The 21375-nt window shown below is 38.9% G+C and overlaps 3 protein-coding genes across 7 annotated transcripts; 2 read left to right on the top strand and 1 right to left on the bottom strand.

The window, feature by feature from the left end:
• Positions 1-527: 527 nt before the first annotated feature.
• lman2la (lectin, mannose-binding 2-like a) lies at positions 528-8528 on the bottom strand. Of its 2 annotated transcripts, XM_028600819.1 has the most exons (9): positions 8336-8528; positions 7855-7973; positions 6703-6820; positions 6538-6620; positions 6364-6396; positions 5823-5984; positions 3251-3365; positions 2580-2705; positions 528-2416 (listed from the first exon to the last, which is right to left on the bottom strand). In XM_028600819.1, exons 1-9 carry the CDS (start codon positions 8523-8525, stop codon positions 2274-2276), a joined length of 1089 nt encoding a protein of 362 aa, XP_028456620.1. In that variant the 5' UTR covers positions 8526-8528; the 3' UTR covers positions 528-2273. The 2 variants fall into 2 exon arrangements, with proteins under 2 accessions (XP_028456620.1, XP_028456621.1); XM_028600820.1 differs by lacking the exon at positions 6364-6396.
• Positions 8529-9889: 1361 nt separating this feature from the next.
• On the top strand, positions 9890-17276 carry mtfp1 (mitochondrial fission process 1). Its single transcript, XM_028601588.1, has 4 exons — positions 9890-10115; positions 12872-12999; positions 13350-13582; positions 14915-17276. The coding sequence occupies exons 1-4, from the start codon at positions 10046-10048 to the stop codon at positions 14979-14981; spliced, it is 498 nt and encodes a 165-aa protein (XP_028457389.1). The 5' UTR covers positions 9890-10045; the 3' UTR covers positions 14982-17276.
• A 419-nt stretch (positions 17277-17695) lies between these two features.
• On the top strand, positions 17696-18670 carry LOC114571161 (uncharacterized). Of its 4 annotated transcripts, none has more exons than XM_028601994.1 (3): positions 17696-17835; positions 17979-18158; positions 18281-18670. In XM_028601994.1, exons 1-3 carry the CDS (start codon positions 17778-17780, stop codon positions 18430-18432), a joined length of 390 nt encoding a protein of 129 aa, XP_028457795.1. In that variant the 5' UTR covers positions 17696-17777; the 3' UTR covers positions 18433-18670. The 4 variants fall into 4 exon arrangements, with proteins under 4 accessions (XP_028457795.1, XP_028457794.1, XP_028457793.1 ...); XM_028601993.1 differs by having other exon boundaries at positions 17702-17835; positions 18275-18670; XM_028601992.1 differs by having other exon boundaries at positions 17711-17835; positions 17958-18158; positions 18281-18454.
• The last annotated feature ends 2705 nt before the right edge of the window (positions 18671-21375 follow it).

Genomic DNA, 21375 nt, shown 5'->3' with positions numbered 1-21375 from the left:
ACTTTTCCATCCCTCATTATTGTTGCACTAATTCGACGTGTTGGTTTTTCTCAGTTAAAGCAACAGCTTTCTTCTTTTTCCATCTTGATGAATTTTGACTGACCGTTCCCTTTTTAATCCTCAGCTATTACAACACCATCAAAACGTTTGTATATTATACATATGAAAGACCTCAACATGGAACACAGTTGACTACTATTAGACCAGGACACATCTTATCGGTGCCATTGTTTCAGTCCAACATCTTGTAAACTGTACTTTGTTCTCAACCATAGATAATACCAAACAGATGGAAGTGCCATGGTTGAGCTATGTGGATTTTTTTTTTTTTTTGGCCAAAATTACAAACCTCCTACTTTGAGAAAGAAGCAGACATCTACAAACACACAATAAACTCTTTCTACATTGTTTTCCTAATAACTTTAAACAATTCAAAATGAGTAAAGTGTAAAAAAATAAAATAAAGCACTGAATGATAGATAAAAATGCTTTTGTATTGCTAAGAAGTCTGCTGTGTACTCGTTGGGTCATCATTTGTATTTTATTTTTTTAATAAAACAAAGATTGACACTCAACTGACCGAACCTTGCCATTTCTTGACTCAAAAACAGTTGATTTCTTTCATTTAACCTCAAGTAGCCTTTTGCAGGATCTTTTTGTAAACGTTTGTAAAGCCTGAAAAATTGGAGAAATTAACCTTGAAGACTTAAGTGAAAATCATGCCCTGCCTAGACATGTGACAAAGCTAAGATATTGATCTGGAGCATCGTCACATGGCTGTGTGACAAGCGCCTCACACGGTTGGCCTGAATTGACGGGATGTTATGTCATCCGAAAATTAGCCCACACACGCTGAAAGCTCAAATAAACAATATTTGCTCTTTAAGGAGGCAATAGTAATGGTTCAGGACAAAGTCAAGAATAGTTACAAACTGTAATTAATGGATCACTGAATGGATATATGAGGCACACGGTTGTCATACAAAACAAAAAGAACAGAAATAAGGTAGGGCGGTTGTCAAAGTGGCTACAGGAAAATAAGGAAGTCCCTACTCATTGCACAAATAAACAAAGCACCACATAAAAAATGGATGTTGTTGACATGAGGCCTGCAGCCATTTCCAGAGCGTACAGATGTCGATAGGGCCCGGCCAACACCTCCATCCAAAGGAGGCAGCCTGAGGCCAAACCAGCATGTTCAGTTCACTCCAAAAGCATATATCGTATGACAGAAACACAGAGGTGGTGTTTTTACATATAACACTAAAGAAACAAACAAAAAGTAATTTTAGTGTTCAGAGTGCAAAGAAAAATGATTTACAATAAATGAGTAGTCATTCAAATTCTTTTCAGTGCAAAGTCCATTTCAGACATTTAAATATATCTATTTAAAATATATTTAGAAGAGTTTGCTCTAAACTGATCAACAAAAAAACTTTGATAAATTTTCTCATATACTCACATAACATCTGGGGACGGGAACAGTGATAAATACAAACACTTAGTGAGAGATAATATTGTTAAAAAGAAATTGCTTTGCCACATGCATCAATGGGACAGGTCAGTTTTATGCATATGCTTTACATAAAAGTTAAAGCATCATGGTAACGAAGAACAGCGGCAGCCTAGATGATTCATAAAAAATATCCAACAAATGTCATGCACACTACAACTACATGATGAGAACATACAGCATACTATATAGTATACTCGGAGACGCTTTTTCTAATTCAAAGAGCAGTCGAGTTGCAACTTTAGTTAGCAAGGAGCTACAGTAAGCATAGCATCATTGGCTTTTAGTGCTATATGGTTAGCGCTTCAAGTCACACTGTAGAGTGGGGACACATTGGATGCTTATATATTTAAGTTTCTCAAAGCCATAAAATCACATCAGTAAACTGAAAAATAGTTGAAAGAAATTTTAAGTTGTCATATGCAGCAAACGGTGAAAATAAAAATGCAGCTGCTCATTAGATGTCATACTGCACGTCTGCTGCTGTGTAACAAGTACAGAGGTGGAGATGGTAAGGCCGAGTTGGTGTGTGTCAGGCAGGACAAAAATAAAGTCCTACTGCTTCATGACGACCAATGGCAAAGTTGGACAATGGCTATTTGTAGCAGGTGATACATCTACTTCGTCCTCCATAGTGTTGTCCTCAGGATGAAAACAACCTGCTGTGCTCTACTGGCCGAAAGCGGTGTCTCACTTCCGTTGTGTCCACGGACCACAGTTAGTCATCACAATCACCACCTCCATCTTTTTCTGTTCTTTCTCAGTAGAAGCGCTTGCGTCGACTCTCGCTCCAGTGGCTGTAGACCACCAGGCCGATAACGATGAGGAAGATGCAGCCCAACATGGAGAAGAACACGGTGAAGAAAATAGCTAACCCACTCATCCCTTCTTCAGTCTGACCCACTGGAACAGAGGACAATAGTCAGGAACATAGAAGGAAGGGTGAAAAAAAATGACAGTGAAGGTGAGAAAAGATGCAGGAAAGAGTGACATGAAGCAAAAAGACAGAGAAGGAGAGAGGAAGAGAGTGACGTTGATATTCCCCAATAATGTTTGTGTGTCTTACATCTGAGTAGCTCAATGTTATCCACACTGGGTATGGTTATCTCCTCTTCTTCCTCCTCTTCCTCTTCCTTTCGACTCCGCAACACCGTCAGTTGGTAGAGTTTCAGGGAAATTATATCATGGTTATCTATAAGTTGAGAATCAGAAAATATGATTAAATTTAGATAAACACACATCAATTAGAAGTGATTATACAGTATGTGGTTAAAAGGCCTCACACCTTTCCCCGCAAATGCCTAACAGAGCAAAAATAAAAGCATCGCCTTAGTTCAGGCAGAGAGCAAAGCCTTTTCCGCCGAATCTAGCTCCTTAATCTCTCTAATGCTACATTCTATATTCTGTATTTAGCCTACAGTCTACAGTCAGATTACTCAAAGGATTAGTTCACTGAATTTTAATCTTATCTCTTCGCATCAACAGTATCACGGCATGACAAGCTACGGCATACTGTATGCATCAAGACACCTGTGAGTGATGTCTGTATCTTCTACAAGGCTCTGTTTTTTCCTCCTAAATCAATGATGCAAACACAGCCGAGCAGTAGCAGAAAAATTATGATTTTTACCAGATAAAATAGACTTTGAAACTAGGAAAGAAAAAAAGTGCTGGGAAAATAGTGATTTTAAATCCCCATTACTTGGGGAGCTGTTTGGGACAGTGAAAGCTGTTTACCTGAGAGGTCTCCAGTGATGGCTGTAGCTCCAAAATAATAGCCTTTGGGAAGCCGCACCCCGGGTATGTCCAGGCAGTCCCTCCACTCATGTTGCCCGTCGATGTCTATCATCACCTGAGGAACAAGAGTTAATTCAGTGACTTTTAGAGAGCCACTGAATGTAAATAACGGGGCATCTAATTAATCTCAGTTCTGTTTCCAAAAGCAGATTTACTGAGTTATGGGAATGACTTTGTGAGTAAAACATAGAATCCCCTAAAATCTTGGATACTCGGGGCGGCCTCTAGCTCACCCAGTAAGAGTGTTAGCTGAGCCCTGCAGCGGCAAGGGTTTGAATCTGACCCGCTGCCCTTTGCCGCGTGTCATCCCCCATCTCTCTCCCCCTTTCCGGTCTATCCACTGTCAATAAAGGGAAAAGCCCCAAAAAATAACAAATCTTGGAGACTGATTCAATTTCTTGGAGGACAATGGGGAATGAAGAGTTTAGCCCATAGTTTACTAGAAATTATTACATAACGTAATGCTGCATTTTATATGACAAAGCCAGCTGTTTTTTTTCCTGACTGACAAAGAAAGGTAATAACTTTTGGTATGTATCTACAGTGGGGGAAATAAGTATTTGACCCCTTGCTGATTTTGCAGGTTTGCCCACTTACAAAGAATGCAAAAATCTACAATTGTAATCATATGTACATTCTAACAGTGAAAGACAGAATCCCAAAGAAAATTCCAGAAAATCACATCATATGAATTTATTAAAATTGATAACCATCTGATGAGGAAAAACAAAAAAGTATTTGACCCCCTGGACAAACAGCAAGTATTCTGGCTCCTACAAGCCAGTTAGTCTTTCTGTAAGACACAGCCCCAATCCGAACCAATTATCTACATCAAATACACCTGCCTCACCTCGTTACCTGTATAAAAGACACCTGTCAACACCCAAACAACCAGCATCCAACATCACCACCATGGGCAAGACCAAAGAGCTTTCTACGGACATCAGGGACAAGATTGTTGATCTGCACAAGGCTGGGATGGGCTACAAGAGAATCGGAAAGCAACTTGGAGAGAAAAGATCAACTGTCGGTGCAGTTATCAGGAAATGGAAGAAGCACCACACCACCGCCAACCTCCCTCGGTCTGGGCCTCCACACAAGATCTTGCCTCGTGGGGTGTCCCTGATCATGCGAACGGTGAGGAATCATCCCAAAACCACAAGGGGGGAACTGATGAATCAACTGAAGGCAGCTGGGACCACAGTTACAAAAGAAACGGTTGGTAACACACTACGCCGTCATGGATTGAAATCCTGCAGCGCACGCAAGGTCCCCCTGCTCAAGAAGAAACATGTACAGGCCCACATGAAGTTCGCCATTCACCACCTGGAAGTCTCAGAAGAGGCCTGGAAGAAGGTGATGTGGTCAGATGAGACCAAAATAGAACTTTTTGGCCTCAACTCAACTCGTCGTGTTTGGAGGGCAAAGAACACCGAGTACAACCCAAAGAACACCATCCCCACCGTCAAGCATGGTGGTGGCAACATCATGCTTTGGGGGTGCTTTTCAGCCAAGGGGACGGGACAACTCCATCGTATTGAGGGGAGGATGGACGGGGCCATGTATCGTGGAATTCTGGACCGACATCTCCTTCCCTCAGTGAGAGAGCTGAAGATGGCTCGAGGATGGGTGTTTCAGCACGACAACGACCCTAAGCACACCGCCAAAGCAACAAAAGAGTGGCTGAAGAAGAAGCACATCAAGGTTCTGGAGTGGCCTAGCCAGTCTCCAGACCTGAATCCGATTGAAAATCTTTGGAGGGAGCTTAAAATTCGAGTTGCCAGGCGACAACCTCGGAACCTGAATGATTTGGAGGCTGTCTGCAGGGAGGAGTGGGCCAACATCCCTGCCGAAATGTGCACAAACCTTGTCACCAACTATAAAAACCGTTTGACATCTGTGCTGGCCAGTAATGGCTTTTCTACAAAATATTAACATGCTGTTTGTCCAAGGGGTCAAATACTTGTTTTTCCTCATCAGATGGTTATCAATTTTAATAAATTCATATGATGTGATTTTCTGGAATTTTCTTTGGGATTCTGTCTTTTACTGTTAGAATGTACATATGATTAAAATTGTAGATTTTTGCATTCTTTGTAAGTGGGCAAACCTGCAAAATCAGCAAGGGGTCAAATACTTATTTCCCCCACTGTATGTGCAAAGCCCTTGCTTGAAAACATTGGAAAGACGTTGAAAATCAAAACATGTATTTCCCTCTGTGTAGCTGCCAGATTATACTCAATAATTGCCCGGTACCTGCCTGTTCCTGCTTTAATGGAGCATAATGGAATTCTGTTCAGTTTGTGTCTGTATACGTTATTCTATTTCTCAGTGTAACCTTAAACAGGGCGTTTTCTCAGCCAACCTACACTTTATAAATACATTTTAGTGGGTCAAACTCAGTCTACCTAGTGCATGCTAATAACAGGTTGGACGGATGAGGACATGAGGAAGTGTCTGCGTGTGCTAAGCAGTGTTATTACTGTAGATAATTTAAGACAGAGTCTCTCACCGTGAGCCTGCGGCGGACGTATCGGATGAAGAGGAAGGTGTCATGTTTGAGGTTGCGCACCATGGCGTTGCAGCCGCCGAGCTCTGTGGGGCGACCGTCCTGCTCGTGGTCATAGCTGATGCTGCCGTTCCCAACCATGGCGAGAACAAAGGGGAAAATCCTCTTGTGGTCACAGGGGGAAAAGAGGGAGATCAGGAAATTGTCTTGATTTTAATTAAACCCTCATCATACGCTGATGTAGCAATGATGCTTTTGCAATTAGGTCATGTAGGCTTTTTGTAAGAGACTGCATGAACAAAATCTAGGCCGTTCATTATTTAGAATTTTAAAAACTTTTATTTACAAACTTGCACTTACACTGTTTCACTTGAATGTCATATTTAGTTGCATGCTTTTTTCCTTGTATTCCTTTATCCTTTTGGAATTCATATTAATCTGATTAAGAAAATGTCACAGTGTTGTTTCAAAAACAAGGGTATGTTTGCAGTCAGAGAAGCATTAAGGACCAATGAAGGCATCAAATGTTCCAAAAGCTGGTTACCTGTGTGCGTGGAGTATATCTTTTCTTCTGCGCCTGACTCCAAATGTTTGCACAAAAGAACACAAAGACAGCCATTTTACACATATTTGCAAGGGCCTTTGTCCATGGCTCGCCCTCAACCCTACTGTACTTTCCCACAACACTTGAGATCTACGCAGTGCTACTCCAGCATACCTCTAGGTGTTTCTCCTCATTAGGATACGTGTCCACAAACACACCCAAGCCAGTGAAGTTGTCCATATTTCCAAATACAGGACCTGTAACATAAGACAGTGTTGGTAATATATAAAAATTACTTATTTTTTTATGAGATAAATAGTAAGGTCCCATAGCGTTTACCTTTTTGTGCACGTTCCTTAGTGTACCATATGGCTAGCCCATCACCATTCAGGTTCTTCTTCCCTTGCCCATGAATTTTAAAGTGCACCTGCATCTCCCAATCTGTCAGATGGCAAGGCTAAACACACACAAGAGTTAAATAAAGCCACTGAAATACATAGTGTTTACTCCAACAACTAGGCAATATATAAGAGGGCAATAAGAAATTCTCAAATTTTGGATTTGGGGGAGTAAAGGTCTTTGGTAAGACCCAACACCTTTAAAAACCTTATGACCAAAACGTAATTAGTCTAATACTGAAGTCTGGTTTCACTTTTAATTGTGTTTTCTGTTGCACTGTTGAGTGTCAGAGAGATGACTGGTTGGGTTGACGTCAAGGCAAGAGGAGCCCTTTGGCCCTCAGTCACCAAATAAAGTATAAACGTTCAAGTCTTCCGTTGAGTCAGATAGTATTCAGGACGGCGTTTTAGAGATATTAGGTATTCACCCAGCCACAATCATGGGCAGCAGGCGATGAGGGTGTTTATTTTGGTTAGTGCGAGATAAGATCCAACACGGTTACAGCAAAGATGACACACTGTCTGAAAACAAAAACCAGTTGCTAAAATACCAAACCCATAATTAACAATCTCTACTTTACTGGCTAATTATAACCAGTTGAAACTTTATAACGAAACATAAACCACAAAGAATACAGTAAATACCTACTTGCAATCATTAACAGTCAGTGCAGTCACTATTACCTCTAGGCTACTGTACAAATCGTGCTGATATTTCCAACCCTTTGATAACTTGCATGGTATACACTGAGTTGTCAGGAAATCAGCATCTATAGCAATGAGGGTAGACTAAATATTAGGAACACCACTCAGAATAACGCAATAAATACAATTCAGCAGAATTCAAGACGACTGCTGTTGCCTTCGTGAGGTTGGATTTTAATGCAGGGCTGTTTTATTAGACTGCATTAGTTTTAGCTTGGTTAATAAACTGACGGCTGAGTGTGTACAAGCATGTTTAACTTCTACTTAAGGGCCTCTCATCCTGTGTTTCCTGGCTGTGAATATATTTGCTAAACCCTTTCAATTATACAGCACTGGAATATCACGAGACAGTAATACAGTTTACCAGTATATTAAAGTGTATACTCACAAGGCGGCTCCACACTGCCCCCTGCCGGCTATGCATGTCAGGTGTGAGGCGCACCTGCTCGGTGGTTACCATGGCATCCCCCATCAGCTCCCAGTGCGAGGAGCCCAAGGATCCCACACCTGAGCACACAAATAGCACCATCAGCATGAAAAACAGATGACAGGGCACAGTAGAGCTCATTGAGCCTCTGCTTTGTTACTAAACAAAAACAACTGAAGAAAAGGTAGACAAGCACACAAAGGCCTTTAATGGATCACAATGTAAAGTATTATACGAGTCTAGGCTGAATGTTAGATCAGCAGCAAGATTCATCTAAAGAACGAAGGCGTTGTAAGACAAATCAAATCAAGACATTATATTAAGTGATCGCTAAATAAATGCATTGTTCTGGAAACATCTGCCCCTCAGCCTGCCCCTGTGCATCAACATCACTGTGACAGTTCACGGGGTGTAACGTTATAACGGGGTAAGATAGCGTTACCTTGGTATGGCTTGGAAAGGGAATACTCCCGCTTCAAAAACTCTTCCATTTCATGATCATCGTCAGCCAAACACTTGCTTGCAGTAAAAATTAGAAAAGCGAAAGTCCAGTATGATTTAAAAGGCATTATTTTCCGTCTGAATGGTGATCTGGGTTCCCTGTAATAATGGCTCCTGCTGGCGGCAGCCATCGTTGGTCAAAACTCATCCCACTAAATCGTCAGCTTCCTTCCCATTGCTTCACTGTGTTGCATGGCTCGTCGCCATTGGTCCGTTTAATTGTCAATCAGAATGCGTGCTTTTTATTGGATGTACTGTACGATTGTTTAAGATAATGTCAATAGTGAAAATTAATCAATGAACTTATTAAATTGGAAGTGTGCAGCTGTAGTAGAGCTGTAAAAAGCGATAATATGACATTTTAATCAATCTAATCCTATTAGTAATCCAGGTATTTCTTTGGGAAATGCTCATGGTCTATTACTGCACCTACTTTCAAGTGCTGTCCCACCAATGAAAGGCTTGTCACCTGTTTTTTTTTTTTTTTTTTTTTTTAATTAACAGTAAGTATGCTGTGACATTGTCACCATGTCTTTATTTATACTACATCATTTGTTCCTCTTTCATCTAGGCCTTTTCTGTGAGCTGGCTATCTGCTGAGGGCTTTGTCAGCTATAAGCTTGCACTACTACACCATGTTCCAGGGATGCATATATATGCAGAGCCCCCAGGCAAAAGTGAACTGTGGGTGCAGACCTATATTGACCCTCCCACACTCTTTGCATTGTGCATATATTGTATTGTTTAAGTACTCATCAAGTACCAACCAGTACTCCTGCTGCTGGAATAATATCCCTGTCCCAGCTTTTCTGTTTTTCAGTTTGTCTGTGGAAATTTGCAATATCAAAACTAGTTTGTTAATAGAATAATGTATCCACACACACAAAGCTAAAAAGACACAAATAATATAGAAAAAAAGGGATTTCCAAGATAGGAACATGTTTTGTTTTAGGCCTACTGGATTTAGTAATATACTTTATCATTTGTCATACTAAAATTTACTTAAAGTATTAAAGAAAAAATATAAATAACTTATTGGGCAGAAAGGTCCCTTTCAGAAAGTTATATTAGATTATTATATCATATTATCATATTATATTACTGATGCTTTAACCTGTAAGCAGTATTCTAACAGTACTTGAGCTTCTTCTAACATGAAGTGGAGCACATTTTAACTACGGTAATAGCTATACTGTAACAATATCATATCATAAATTGATCATGTATTGTAGATTAAAATCTTAATCTATAAAGTAACAAGTATCTGCTTGTCAGATAAATGTAGTGAGCAGGTCTAAATTTCCCTCTGAAATGTAGGCCTATGTAGCCTAGTATACAATTGAAATGCTCAAGTAAAGGTACCTACATACATTACTAAAGTAAACGTAGTTACTTTCCACCACTGTCTGTGAATATTAAAATGGAAAAGAAAGGGCTTGTTTGCTGGCAGTAAAGTAGTAGTTTTGCTGCCTCCCTGTGTGTTGAGCAGCAGTTTGGGACTTCTCTGGCAGCCAGTTGGTTGGATGCTGTAGTGAGTAGAGATCACGCCCACTTCACTGTCTCTGCCGTGTGTTGGCTTTCTCACTGCTCTCACCGAGTTTATGTGGTAACACCATAGACAGTATAGGGGATGGAGTAAAGGAAGGAAGGCATGGATCCAATTGAAGAGAAAACAAGCAAAACGGTCGACATTTATCGCGATACATGGGTCCGCTTCCTAGGTATGTATTGTCGGATTTGTATAGTTTGTAGCGGTTCAGTCCACTGTTTTCCTTGAACAGACGGCAACACACGGAACAGTACAGAGAGTTAAGTTAACGTTACACTGGATCCGCCGTCATGACCCTGGAGCTGCATGCTAGCTAGCTAAAAGTTAGCATAGCTGGCTAAGCACTCTGTTAAAATTCTATTTATAGTAAGGTCATTTTGCTACCACAGGACGCAAAGGACGATGTCCAAGACTGTACGACAATATTGTTTTTCGTTCTTTGTTTCTATAACGTATTATAGGTTTACTGTTAGCTAGGTAAAGCGTTAGAGTTGTGTCTGTAGCTCAGGTATGTCTCAATAAAGGTAACGTCAACGTTAGTTGTTTAGGAAGTTGAGACAACCACAAAGAAACGCCCGTAAGCATGACCAGACTGCAGTTGATATGTGGCAGCTACAACTTCCTGTTTTCCTTGATTTGCTTCTCTGATTGAAACCCTGCGGTCGTTAGGACACCCTGTCACCCATGAATGAGCTGTTAGCTGAGAAGGGCATGTAACGTTACGTAAAGGGCATTCATACTGCAGCAGTTCCCACTATGTGGGCAGTTCTCCTGGGGAACATGCCATTAATCTCCTGCTCCTCCACAGTTTACATGGACCAGCAGTGGTCATATAATTGCATGAGAATCTGTTAATCCCCTTCATAAAATCATAATCTATTCGCTCACATCTTTAATCCTGCCTGTGCAGTTAAATATCTCTATTGACATGGATGTAAACAGACATTTACAAGTGTTTCATCAGTTTTCTAATGTGATTTTGGTCTAAATATGAGCCATGCTTTGTCATATTTCATGTAGCATTTCTTCTTTTGTCATTTTATAAATATTCATACCATGCATATTACATGGCCTCTGTACACATTTAGCCAACAATGAATTTATTCCCAGCGTTGGATTCCCCAGTATGTCTGGAAAAGATTATTCTTTACTGCTGTCGAAAAACTGAGATAGTGGTTATGCAACAAACACTGGATTCAACCTGAAATTTGGCAATTTTCCAACTGAACAAGCAGCAATTTATCCAGAAAACCACCTTCATTGCAGTCATCAGCTGTCTGTCCTGAGGAGCTCACTATCTTCTTGTTTGGGCTAGATCACATATTCACAGGCACAGAAATTTACAACACCTTAATATAATGTATGAGTTTGCCCACCAGCCTGATGGGCCTAAAAGCCCTTTTAGCCTTTGCTCACAGATCAGAATTGGATTTCAGCTTATTGTGCCAGGGCATGGCACATTTTATTATTAACCAAGATAATCTTATCGGAATTCTCCTTGTTATCATGTTTTATTATACTAGTACAGCTCGTATAACCTTATACTGACAGGTGCTTCTGGAGCTCCAGATTCAGTAGTTACTTTGCTGTCATGTTCACTGCTACAGCATTAGGGCAAGTATTGCTCAGTGCTAAACCATAAGTTTTTGAGTTTAAAGGGTTTGATGTACCCTTTGGCTACTGCTTACAGACTGATAAAAACCAAAGCTGTCATATCTCTTCTTGAAGCTGAGGAAGCATGATTCACTCTTATAAGGCTAAATTTCAATAAAATTCATAAAGCAAACAAGAAAAAGCTGTTGAGTTATTAGTGTAATGTGTTGTGATAGGGGGTACAGGTACTCACCAAAAACCATGACAACCATCACAATTTTGTGAAAAGGGGAGTCCATAATCCCCCTTTGAATACTGCATGGAACTTTTTGTCAGGCAGTATTTTAATCACTGTGAACATATAAAATAGGTTATACATGCATTGCAAATACAATTTGTAAGTTGTAGGGATGCACCGATCCAGCTTTTTCTATCCCAATACCAACACCTCAACTCAGGGCATCTGCAGATACCAGTGCTCTTTTGTAACTTGTAAGGACCTAATGATGCCTAATCCAATGATTATCTTAGTTGATGCCTAAGATAAAAAAAAAAATCTTGTGTGTATTTTGATAATCCACTAGTTATGTGGAATATTTAGATATAAACAGAAATCTATAATCTGGATCTGATCTTGATTTGATTGCTTTAACCTAAATGGAGAATAAAGACTAAGAATCTAACTGATTTATGTAGTCGATGACCATTATTGGGAAGAAAATAAATTGTCACCAAGCAGTGTTTCATTGGCTGTGAGATTGTTGTTTGTAAAGTAAGTGCTTTCTTCAGCACAGTAGAGTGTAGTCAGTTTGCACAGTGCTTACCTCAGTTTTACCAGCAGTACCAGAGATGGAGACAAATTTGACTTCACCACGCTCGTATAGTTCTGTCGTCATTGAACCAAAGATAATACTTCTCATGTGACTGTAGTTCATTTTACCCATTGTATGCATGTACTTTGCCGTATGGCACAAGTGACTTCTTAACAAGGTATCATGGGCGTTTGAGTCATTTAACCCTGTGGAATGGTATTACATCCTTTTCTAAATGTTACCCTCTTTCACTGACACAGTGTCAGAGATAAAGTTAAGGTTTATTAGCCTCTTCTTTGTTTCAGCATATATGTATTGGAATTGGGAGACACTATAATTTTACATCATGAAACTGAGCTTTTGAGTATTTAGTGCACTGCCCTGTTGCTCAGAATGGCACTAAACTTTAGTTATCTTTTAACAAATGTATAGTACTAATGTTAACTAAGGTTAGCTAAGGTTATGATGCATTTAGAGTAGACTAAAAGGTTTATAACTTATCTGCATCTGTGCATGCCTACAGGCTATGCCAATGAAGTCGGGGAGGCTTTTCGTGCTCTGGTACCAGTGAGTTTGGTATGGGGCAGCTATGCTGTGGCCTCTATGTACGTTACTGCTGATGCTGTGGACAAAGGGAAGAAAGCAGCTCTGGTAAGATATATCCATTTGTATATGTTATCTTCATTCATAATCATATTGGTCAAAAGTCAGTAAAATTATATTAGAAAGGAGTATAAATAAATATGATGTCAACATCATCTGAGATCACTGACACACTAGACATTGTTTTGTTTTCAGGGGTCTCCAGCCAAACTGGTTGGATACCACTGTCTTAGATTAGATGATCAAATAGAAACTGGCTCCCTAAATAAAAAAGCTAGAACAGAAAAACTAGAAATTCAAATGATCAATACATTTAATTTTGTGTATCAACTGTTTGAAAACTTCATTGCCATAGCTGTGACTACACTCATTTGCTGATCCTGAATCTGTCCCTCAAGGCCCACGGGGACAACCCAGGGAAGACAACACGAGTAGCGGTGGCAGTGGTGGACACGTTTGTGTGGCAGGCCCTCGCCTCTGTGATCATCCCGGGCTTCACCATTAACCGTGTATGTGCTGCGTCACTACACCTGCTGGGCAGAACCACCAAGTGGCCCCTGCCCGTCCGCAAGTGGACCACTACAGCTATAGGCCTCTCTACAATCCCCTTCATTATTTCTCCTATAGACAGGTACACACATGTACTTGTTACTTTGTGTATGCATTGTGGATTATGTAAATTGCTCATTGTGAGATGAAATATTTCATTTCAAGGGTTAGGCTGCTCACATCGTCCTGCTGCTGGAAATACTCACTAGAGCACCAAATGTGTATTAATCCGCTGCTACAAATAGTCCCCACTATTTGCTTTTGGTTGAGTGATGTTTGCTAAAAACTACAGTGCTCAGCTATTTTACAAAAGGACCGAGGATATATTTTTCAGATGTTTTTATATCTTAAGTAGGAACAAATGGGATTGAGTGCCGCAGACTAGAGATAGTGAACTGAATACATTGTTTTTGTTTTAATGGAATTTGTTGACGATAAGAAAAAGACGGATGCTTTAAAGTCTATCTCTATTACCCAATACCTTGACAAGCAGGAAGGGGGGAGAGACCGCAGCAGCCCGTGTTATTATGAAACCCACTGTTTTTCTTAATCACATCAACAGTGTTTGTGTAATTACTCACACTGCCAGAGGGGGAGACAAAAGTTCCGCACTCCAGCTTTAATCCGCGACATTCCTTTATTTAGAGGTATTTTACATCACAATATGTGTTGCCAGCATATTTCAAATAATGCAAAAGCTTAAGTTTTATTTTAAGAGCTTGGAAACTCCCTCAAAAGTTTAGATAAAACAAAAATAAAGTTCATTATACTTATGCTGCGTTTCAGGCAACCCGTAACTCGTGTTTTCACAACCTTCTACCAGTGAAAGTGCTCTGGAACGGCAGTCAAACCCGTAACTTACTACTCGTGAACTCGTACCAGATCGTTGTACTCCCAGTTACAGTTTTGACGTCACACAGTATACTGGTAACATTAACAGTGATAAATAGAAATAAATAGACATAAATAGGCAACGTAAACTAATTCAGCACATTGTAATCAAAACAATACACATATGATTGTGTACTACTACAGGTTATGTTTATTAAATGAAGCCCAAAATATGTTGCCGACTAGAAATCGCTAGTATCATCTTGCGCTAGCTAACGTCAACGGTAGGTAGCCGCTAGCTAACACTAACACTAGCTACAAGGGTTTTTCGTGACTTTGCCTGGAACGCTACCAAGTCGTGAGTCGTGACTTGAAGTCGTAATTGTACGGGCTAAAAATTGTGTCTGGAACGCAGCATTACACTCAGGATGCTGATCTTACCACCAATGGCAATGAGATCCACATGACTATTAAGTTATAGTCATAAAAATGTATTGCTAAAGTTGCTCTTGTTCTTTATGAAATGGATTCAGAAATGCTGTATTTATGTGTCCACAATGTTTCCACTTTCGGTGCCATGAAGGTCAGTGGATTTCCTGCTTGACTCGAGCCTTCGGAAGGTCTACAATGAGGAGGAGAAGCACAAATAAGGATGCATCGTGCAGAACAAATGGCCCCCTCCTGGGTAGAGACCAGTTCAGTCTACGTCGACCTGTGCTGGTTATCCACCACTGTGAAGCACTAGTGTGAAGAAGAATTTCATGGGGCAGACTCCACAGTTATTCAAATATGTAAAAAAAAAAAATGTATTAACATTTATATAAGTAAGTGAAGTTGTTCCTGCTTCATGAAATATCCCCTTAGGGATCCTTAATTTCAACCTCTTAGGGCAATCTGGATAGTGACACCAACATTTTTTAAAACAGAAATGTAATGGTATGAAATATGTATAAATATTCAGTGAGAATCTGCTTCTTGAGCTTACCTCATGTCCACATGTCAAGGAGATTAAATACAAATCCACACTTGCTGTGATTATTAGCCACAGTGGTACTGTTATTACAAGCCAAAAAAGCCAGTTTGCCATAATGTCCCTCTTATTCATTACATACTTAAAGTTAGTCTTTGACTGTTTTTTGTTTTTTTCTGAAAACAAAGTTTAATGCTACTTTTGAATAGTCCTTTGATGGACTTTTTCATTGTTTCATATTACTTTACTGTTGTTCAAGGTTTGCACTGGGAGCCTTTTTTACACCATGGTTACAATCTATATTATTCTAAATGGTATAAGGTTCTTTTAAACTAAGAATACTTGTAGTACCATCAAATAGATCTTCACAAGTATTTGAATTATTTCTCACCAATATCTACATACCAGTTTTATACATGTGTAACTAAGTTAAAACTGTTTTGAAATATTATACTCCTCCAAACAAGCTTTTAGTTTTGGGTGTACAATTTAAACAGGATTTCCATCCGGAGATTCCCATCAAGTACATGTACATTCAATTTAGTGTTGAACTTCTCAAATACTTGTGGAGGTCAGTGTCATACCTATGCAGAAACGGGTTCTTTTACAGATACTGTACATCTGTATAATTTCTTATGCATTTCTTTGAGGAGCCAAGTCATATATTGTACTTATATAATCACGTCATTATTCTGATGGGATTACATTTCACTGGGGTTGTACCTCATACAATACAGATTCATTGATTGATATACTGTATCTCATGCTGAACTATGCAAGGGAAACTCGGGAATGTGTACATTCGCAAAAGACAGGGATTGTTCTCCTGCTGTTGTGAAATAAGAAGGGAAATCTGATACAAAATTTAGCTTGAAATTAGACAGAGGAACATGCTGTATTGGTAATGGTTATCATTGCCAATTTATATATATATATATATATATATATATATATATATATATATATATATATATATACACACACACAGTGTACCTTTCTAGCAATAATTTTTGTTTAATGTGTCAATCCATATTCTTTGTGGTTCACTTTGTCATGGAGAGTTATGCTGAAAGACAAGATTGTTAAAACTTGGGGTGCACCAATTATGTTTTTACTTATACTTATGTTTTATACTTACTTTTACTTATACTTATGTTTTTATGATACAACCAGATCATGTCAAAGTGCACAATGTTTTTTTTGTTGGCATTTTAAAAGATTGAAAAACATGTGCTCAAGGCTCCAGTGTGTGCAGTGTGGGATGTTTTCATTCACTTAAGCACAAAGCTTACTTTTACCTTGGGTATGGGTCCAAAATGTTCTTTTTCGTCCATCAGCCAAATGGCTAGTGAATGTTAAAATTTTACCAGTCACTCAATAGATTACCATTGTTTTTTGGCTGAGTGAAGCAAATCTACCAGCCACTTGCATATTTTACCAGCATTTAGCTAGTAGGTGATAGTGCTAATTTTGGATGCTGGGTATGGATCTTTTTATTGTCAGGCAATTTGACTTTTCATAGCAGGGAAAGTACAAGTGTAAGTAAGGCCCATACTTTCTTTAAGTGTCCCAGTAAGCCAGTGATTAAGTGTGCATTGTAACATGGCCCTGGAACTGGGCTTTAATAAGCATATTGGTGCACCCCTTGTGAAAATCTATTCATATTCAATTTTACCATTTCAGATTGTACACAGAACATCTTTGGATTTTTATTGTTGCATGCTCCAAATAAAAAGGGTTTACTTTTTTTCTGTGAAAGTCTTCAATGTTTTCTTATGTGGTGGTGGTGTGTTCGGAAGTGGGTTTTGTGAGACATTTTCAGCCTTGGCTGAAAAAAAAGAGCTCAAACCTCAAACTTTGTGCTATGGTTCACAATGTGGATAATATTTGATCAAATATGAAAGCCATAGACACCCAATATTCAGCCGTCGTCCTCTGTGTGATGTGTGATCTTATAAACATAAGTTTCAAATACCATTGGCCTGTTTCTTTAAAGAATACAGTTACGTGTTGAGTCCATGTTAAGTCCATTGTTTTTTTTTTCTTGTATTCCTGCATCATATACAAAATCAATATTGACAAGTAAGGAAGAGCCACTTTGCAGCTTTGGGATTTAGAGATTGACAGCTCAGTTAAGTGAAAAATATAGAAGTATTATGTTAAACGCCGTCTGCTTTAAGGCCTTAAGAACACCTTTCTGTAGTGTGATTTCAAGTGGCAGCACAACAACTTGCTCTTTGTGCAGGCACAGTTTCCACTTCCTGTGTAACCTACAGTCAGATGAAAGAGGTGTAATTCAAGGGATGGGTTTAACCAATGAAATGGAAGCACCCAAACTCACATCAGACCAGGCGATTTGAGAGCCCAGTTGCAGTAATTTAACTTGATTGAGTTAGTGTGCCACAGCTGAAGCCAATTCCATAGATGAAAAGCCCACATAAAGAGCTAAGGAATCACACACTGGCATAGCACAGTCATGTTTGTTCTAAAGCTTGTGTTCCTGGCTCTCTTGGCCTTATCAGCTGCTCAGCAAGGTAAGAAGAAGATTGTGATGTTTAACTTCTGTTGGTGTCATTTTGGTAACATTTTATTTCGGAAGGCACCAAAATACAGCACCTGTTCCGCTACCACGCTCCTGACGTTTTAACGTTTACAGACATTCCTCGATACATTCAAGGCCAGTGGATTATCCCTGATGAGATTCCCCAGTATGAAGACCCTGAACAATCTCTAGCAGTAGAGGAAAGGATATGGCCCCAGAGCCCCGATGTTGTTGAACTGGTGACACCGGAGGACCAGAACTTGCTGACTACTCCAGAGCCACATGCTATGGAGGCATATGCTAGAAAGGAACAAGGTGGGCTGGTAACGGTGCATTAGTCTCTTTTGTTAAAACTGTCCATTCCAGACAACATTCACTAATGTTACTGTGTACTTGGTTTGTTTTTTTTTGTTTTTTTTAATTCCGGTTAGATTCAGATGAAGGAGGAGAATCGGCAGTATGGAAAATCTGTCTGGTAGTATCTGTCCTGCTGGTGTCTCTAGTGGGATCTCTGAGCATGACCTATTACATGTGTGTCTGGAGAGGAGGCAGAATTCACTATAAGCCTCAGAGGGAGGATAATGCTTAAAATAAAGAACTTTCTGTAGAAACTATTGTCTCGTCACTCTGAAAGCTTTAGTCCATGGAGTAGGTGTTTTATTTTTTTTCTACAGCTTGTTCTCTTTCCTGCCAATGATTTCTGACCATGAAAAAGTCAAGCAGAATGTGAAGTACTTCAAGTTTTAAAAAATTAACAATTGTCTTAAGTCTGACTTTCTTGTAACTACTTCACAAAAAAACAAATAAAATCCTTCCCTTGAAATCTATTTTTGACTAATCCTGTATTAAGTTATTGTCATGGCCACTAGGGGTCATCACTAACATTGTTTGTGCCATGCTCCACCATATCCTCCTGACAGGAATGCAGCTATCCACACTTTTACGTAAGCTTTGTAAACTGCCAACAAAGTTATCAGATTTTCACCAGCAAGTTCTCTATTGGAAATTTATTTGTAAACAATTTTAGGAAGTCAGTTTTTAGGCACTTGGATGGAAAAAGGAATTTGGACTGTCTCAATTAATGGATGGATCTGGTGAATTTTTAAACTATACAGAATTCTGTAGCAAATTTAGTCTTTGTTTAGAGAATACACTAAAGTGATTAAAAAGCCATTCTAATTCCCTTCAAAACAATGACTCAACAACTTTTGGTGCATTCAAATGTTATGCCAGAGATGAGGCCTCTTTGTGTTGAAGGTGTCCACTTGAATAGTTACAGTTCACTAACAAGTTTGTTAGAAATGTATTATGTACAAAATATCCCTTTCAACTGAAAAGCGAATATATTCTCTGAGGCTATAGTGGTGAAGAGGCACGAAGGATTAGGAAATGATACTTGTCGTCTCCCACCAAAAGCCAAAGAAGTGACCTTTAAAATAAATATGTATCCATCGAATCACTTCCTACATGTACGATTTAATTAGTGTTTTCGGTGAGAGCGATATTGAGACTGTTGAACATGTTTAATGATTAAACCCGATTAATGATTTTTCAATGTTGGCTACAATGTAAAGGTATACTGCTGCACCCATTAAAATTAAATGTCAATTAAAGCTGGAACATTTTAAAAATAATTCTTGATAAATAACTTGATTGAATATTGTAAACATTTTATTCATAGGTGTAAGTATTTAAAGGTCAAACCCCACATCAACGGTTGGAAAAAGCTTTGTGTTTCACTATACAGTGAATTTATATTATGTATATAATTAGCACAATCACATATTTAATATGTGACACCAGCCCATTGATCTCTTAACTTTGGCTCCCTTTGTTGGCATACTGATCTGGGATTACCAGCATAATTTTCATGACTCCAACCTTAACTGGGCTTTAGGTCCTCTATGTTTTTATTCATGTCTAATCTAAGAGAATAACTTGGAAAAAAAATTTTCATTGAAGAGAATCATTTGATGTCTGTCTAATCATTACATAATTGATGTATGCTACATTTGTGTAGATATTTAGAAACAAGATATTCTTTTGTTGGCCAACAGAATAGAGAGAGAATATATATAAATTATATAGATTGCTCATTGTTTGAATAGCCTTTTTACAGTGTTATGTTAATAGGCCTAAAGCTGCTCTTCTGTGCCTGGATAATATTTAAATTAAAGTTGAATCCTCACAGTGATGATTCATCTTTTTCATTAAAAGTTTTTTCTAGGAAACATTTACAGGACCTGTATTTTGTTCTGTAACCACCAGCCAAAGCACTTCTCACTTTGCAAACTCCTATTGATGTTATTGTTCGCTGCCTTTGGCAAACATTTTCCTTTTCAGAAGAATTCATCTTCATCAGAATTATGGCAGGATTGGCAGGCAGGCTTTTGGCAAAACCAGTGTATTGTGAGTACAGAGTAAAAAATAATGTTTTAATTCAGTGTCAAGCAAGCAGGCTCAGATCAAATCCACAAACATTTATAAGTCCCCCTTGAGCAATATCAGGTGGCATTAAGGGGCCCAAGGAGACAAAAAGCTGATGAATTGAATTAATCTCCCCTCCTGTGATGGATGGGCCTGTTCGCAGGGGGCTGGAAAATGGGAGTATTGTTCATCTGTCACTCAGATTGCCATGTCCCTCTATGATTTGTGTCTGCATGGGTTGTGAAGGCCACAAGTGGCCAAAAGACCTCCCTCTCTCCTTCTCACTCGTCTTACCGCTTTTTTTTTTCAGGAATTCACAGCCTTTCAATTGCTCCACCCCCACACTGATATCCAAACAGCCAGATGCAGAAAAACAATCCTTCTCTCAGGACAAGCAAACATAAATATGTGTCACTCTTGCTTTATTTTATATACAGTTTGTAGGGTTACACTGTATTTTGGACCAAATCATACTTTGCAAAAGGTGAGTAATTACATTATGGAACATAATGTTATTTGAGAAAAATGAAAAAATAGTAATATATTCGCCACAATATAATAAAATGTATTTACATTTCCATATGGTAACGCAAAACTTGCCTGTAACTGAAAATAAACTGAACATCAAGAGTCCAATAAAACGAAAAAAAAGTGCATAATACATTATGTCAAGAGAAGCTGCTGAAAAAGTACGTATTTAGATGTCTATATGCATATTTGGCGTTGTTACAAGGTTATGTTGAAATGATTGTACTTCGTTGTCTGAGTTTCTTATGCATTTTTCTGTTCCATTATATAAAGTCTTGAATTTATTTTCACAATGGCGATCGTCATCTTCTTGATTTAACTGTAAGGTCCAATACAGAATGGAGGAGTCCGGCTTTTAACTGGGACTCTCATTTGAGTTGCATTGTTTGGGGTTCCAGCCTTTAAGAAAATGAATTTTTTGATCTGAGATAATATGTTTTATTTAACCCTGCATTTTCAGAATGATGGAGTACATATAACGCTGTCTATGCTGCTCAACGTCTTATATTAACAAACAAAATATAACGGGGGGGCAACGTACTTGGCTCTGAGTCTTTAGACTACATTGTTTCTCTCA

The sequence above is a fragment of the Perca flavescens genome, chromosome 16 (genome assembly GCF_004354835.1).
Source record: "Perca flavescens isolate YP-PL-M2 chromosome 16, PFLA_1.0, whole genome shotgun sequence".
Classification (NCBI taxonomy): Eukaryota; Metazoa; Chordata; class Actinopteri; order Perciformes; family Percidae; genus Perca; species Perca flavescens.
This window is presented reverse-complemented; position numbering and strand designations above follow the sequence as displayed.

Excerpts from the sequence above, each read along its gene's own strand:
- lman2la (XM_028600819.1), bottom strand. The coding sequence starts at position 8,525 with ATGGCTGCCGCCAGCAGGAGCCATTATTACAGGGAACCCAGATCACCA. Across the intron at positions 6,397-6,537 it reads ATGAGGAGAAACACCTAGAG|GCGCAGAAGAAAAGATATAC; the intron begins GTATGCTGGAGT and ends ATTTGGAGTCAG. Across the intron at positions 2,706-3,250 it reads CATCACTGGAGACCTCTCAG|ATAACCATGATATAATTTCC; the intron begins GTAAACAGCTTT and ends CTCAACTTATAG.
- mtfp1 (XM_028601588.1), top strand. The coding sequence starts at position 10,046 with ATGGATCCAATTGAAGAGAAAACAAGCAAAACGGTCGACATTTATCGC. Across the intron at positions 13,000-13,349 it reads AAGGGAAGAAAGCAGCTCTG|GCCCACGGGGACAACCCAGG; the intron begins GTAAGATATATC and ends CTGTCCCTCAAG. Across the intron at positions 13,583-14,914 it reads ATTATTTCTCCTATAGACAG|GTCAGTGGATTTCCTGCTTG; the intron begins GTACACACATGT and ends GGTGCCATGAAG.
- LOC114571161 (XM_028601991.1), top strand. The coding sequence starts at position 17,778 with ATGTTTGTTCTAAAGCTTGTGTTCCTGGCTCTCTTGGCCTTATCAGCT. Across the intron at positions 17,836-17,957 it reads CTTATCAGCTGCTCAGCAAG|ACATTCCTCGATACATTCAA; the intron begins GTAAGAAGAAGA and ends TAACGTTTACAG. Across the intron at positions 18,159-18,274 it reads ATATGCTAGAAAGGAACAAG|ATTCAGATGAAGGAGGAGAA; the intron begins GTGGGCTGGTAA and ends AATTCCGGTTAG.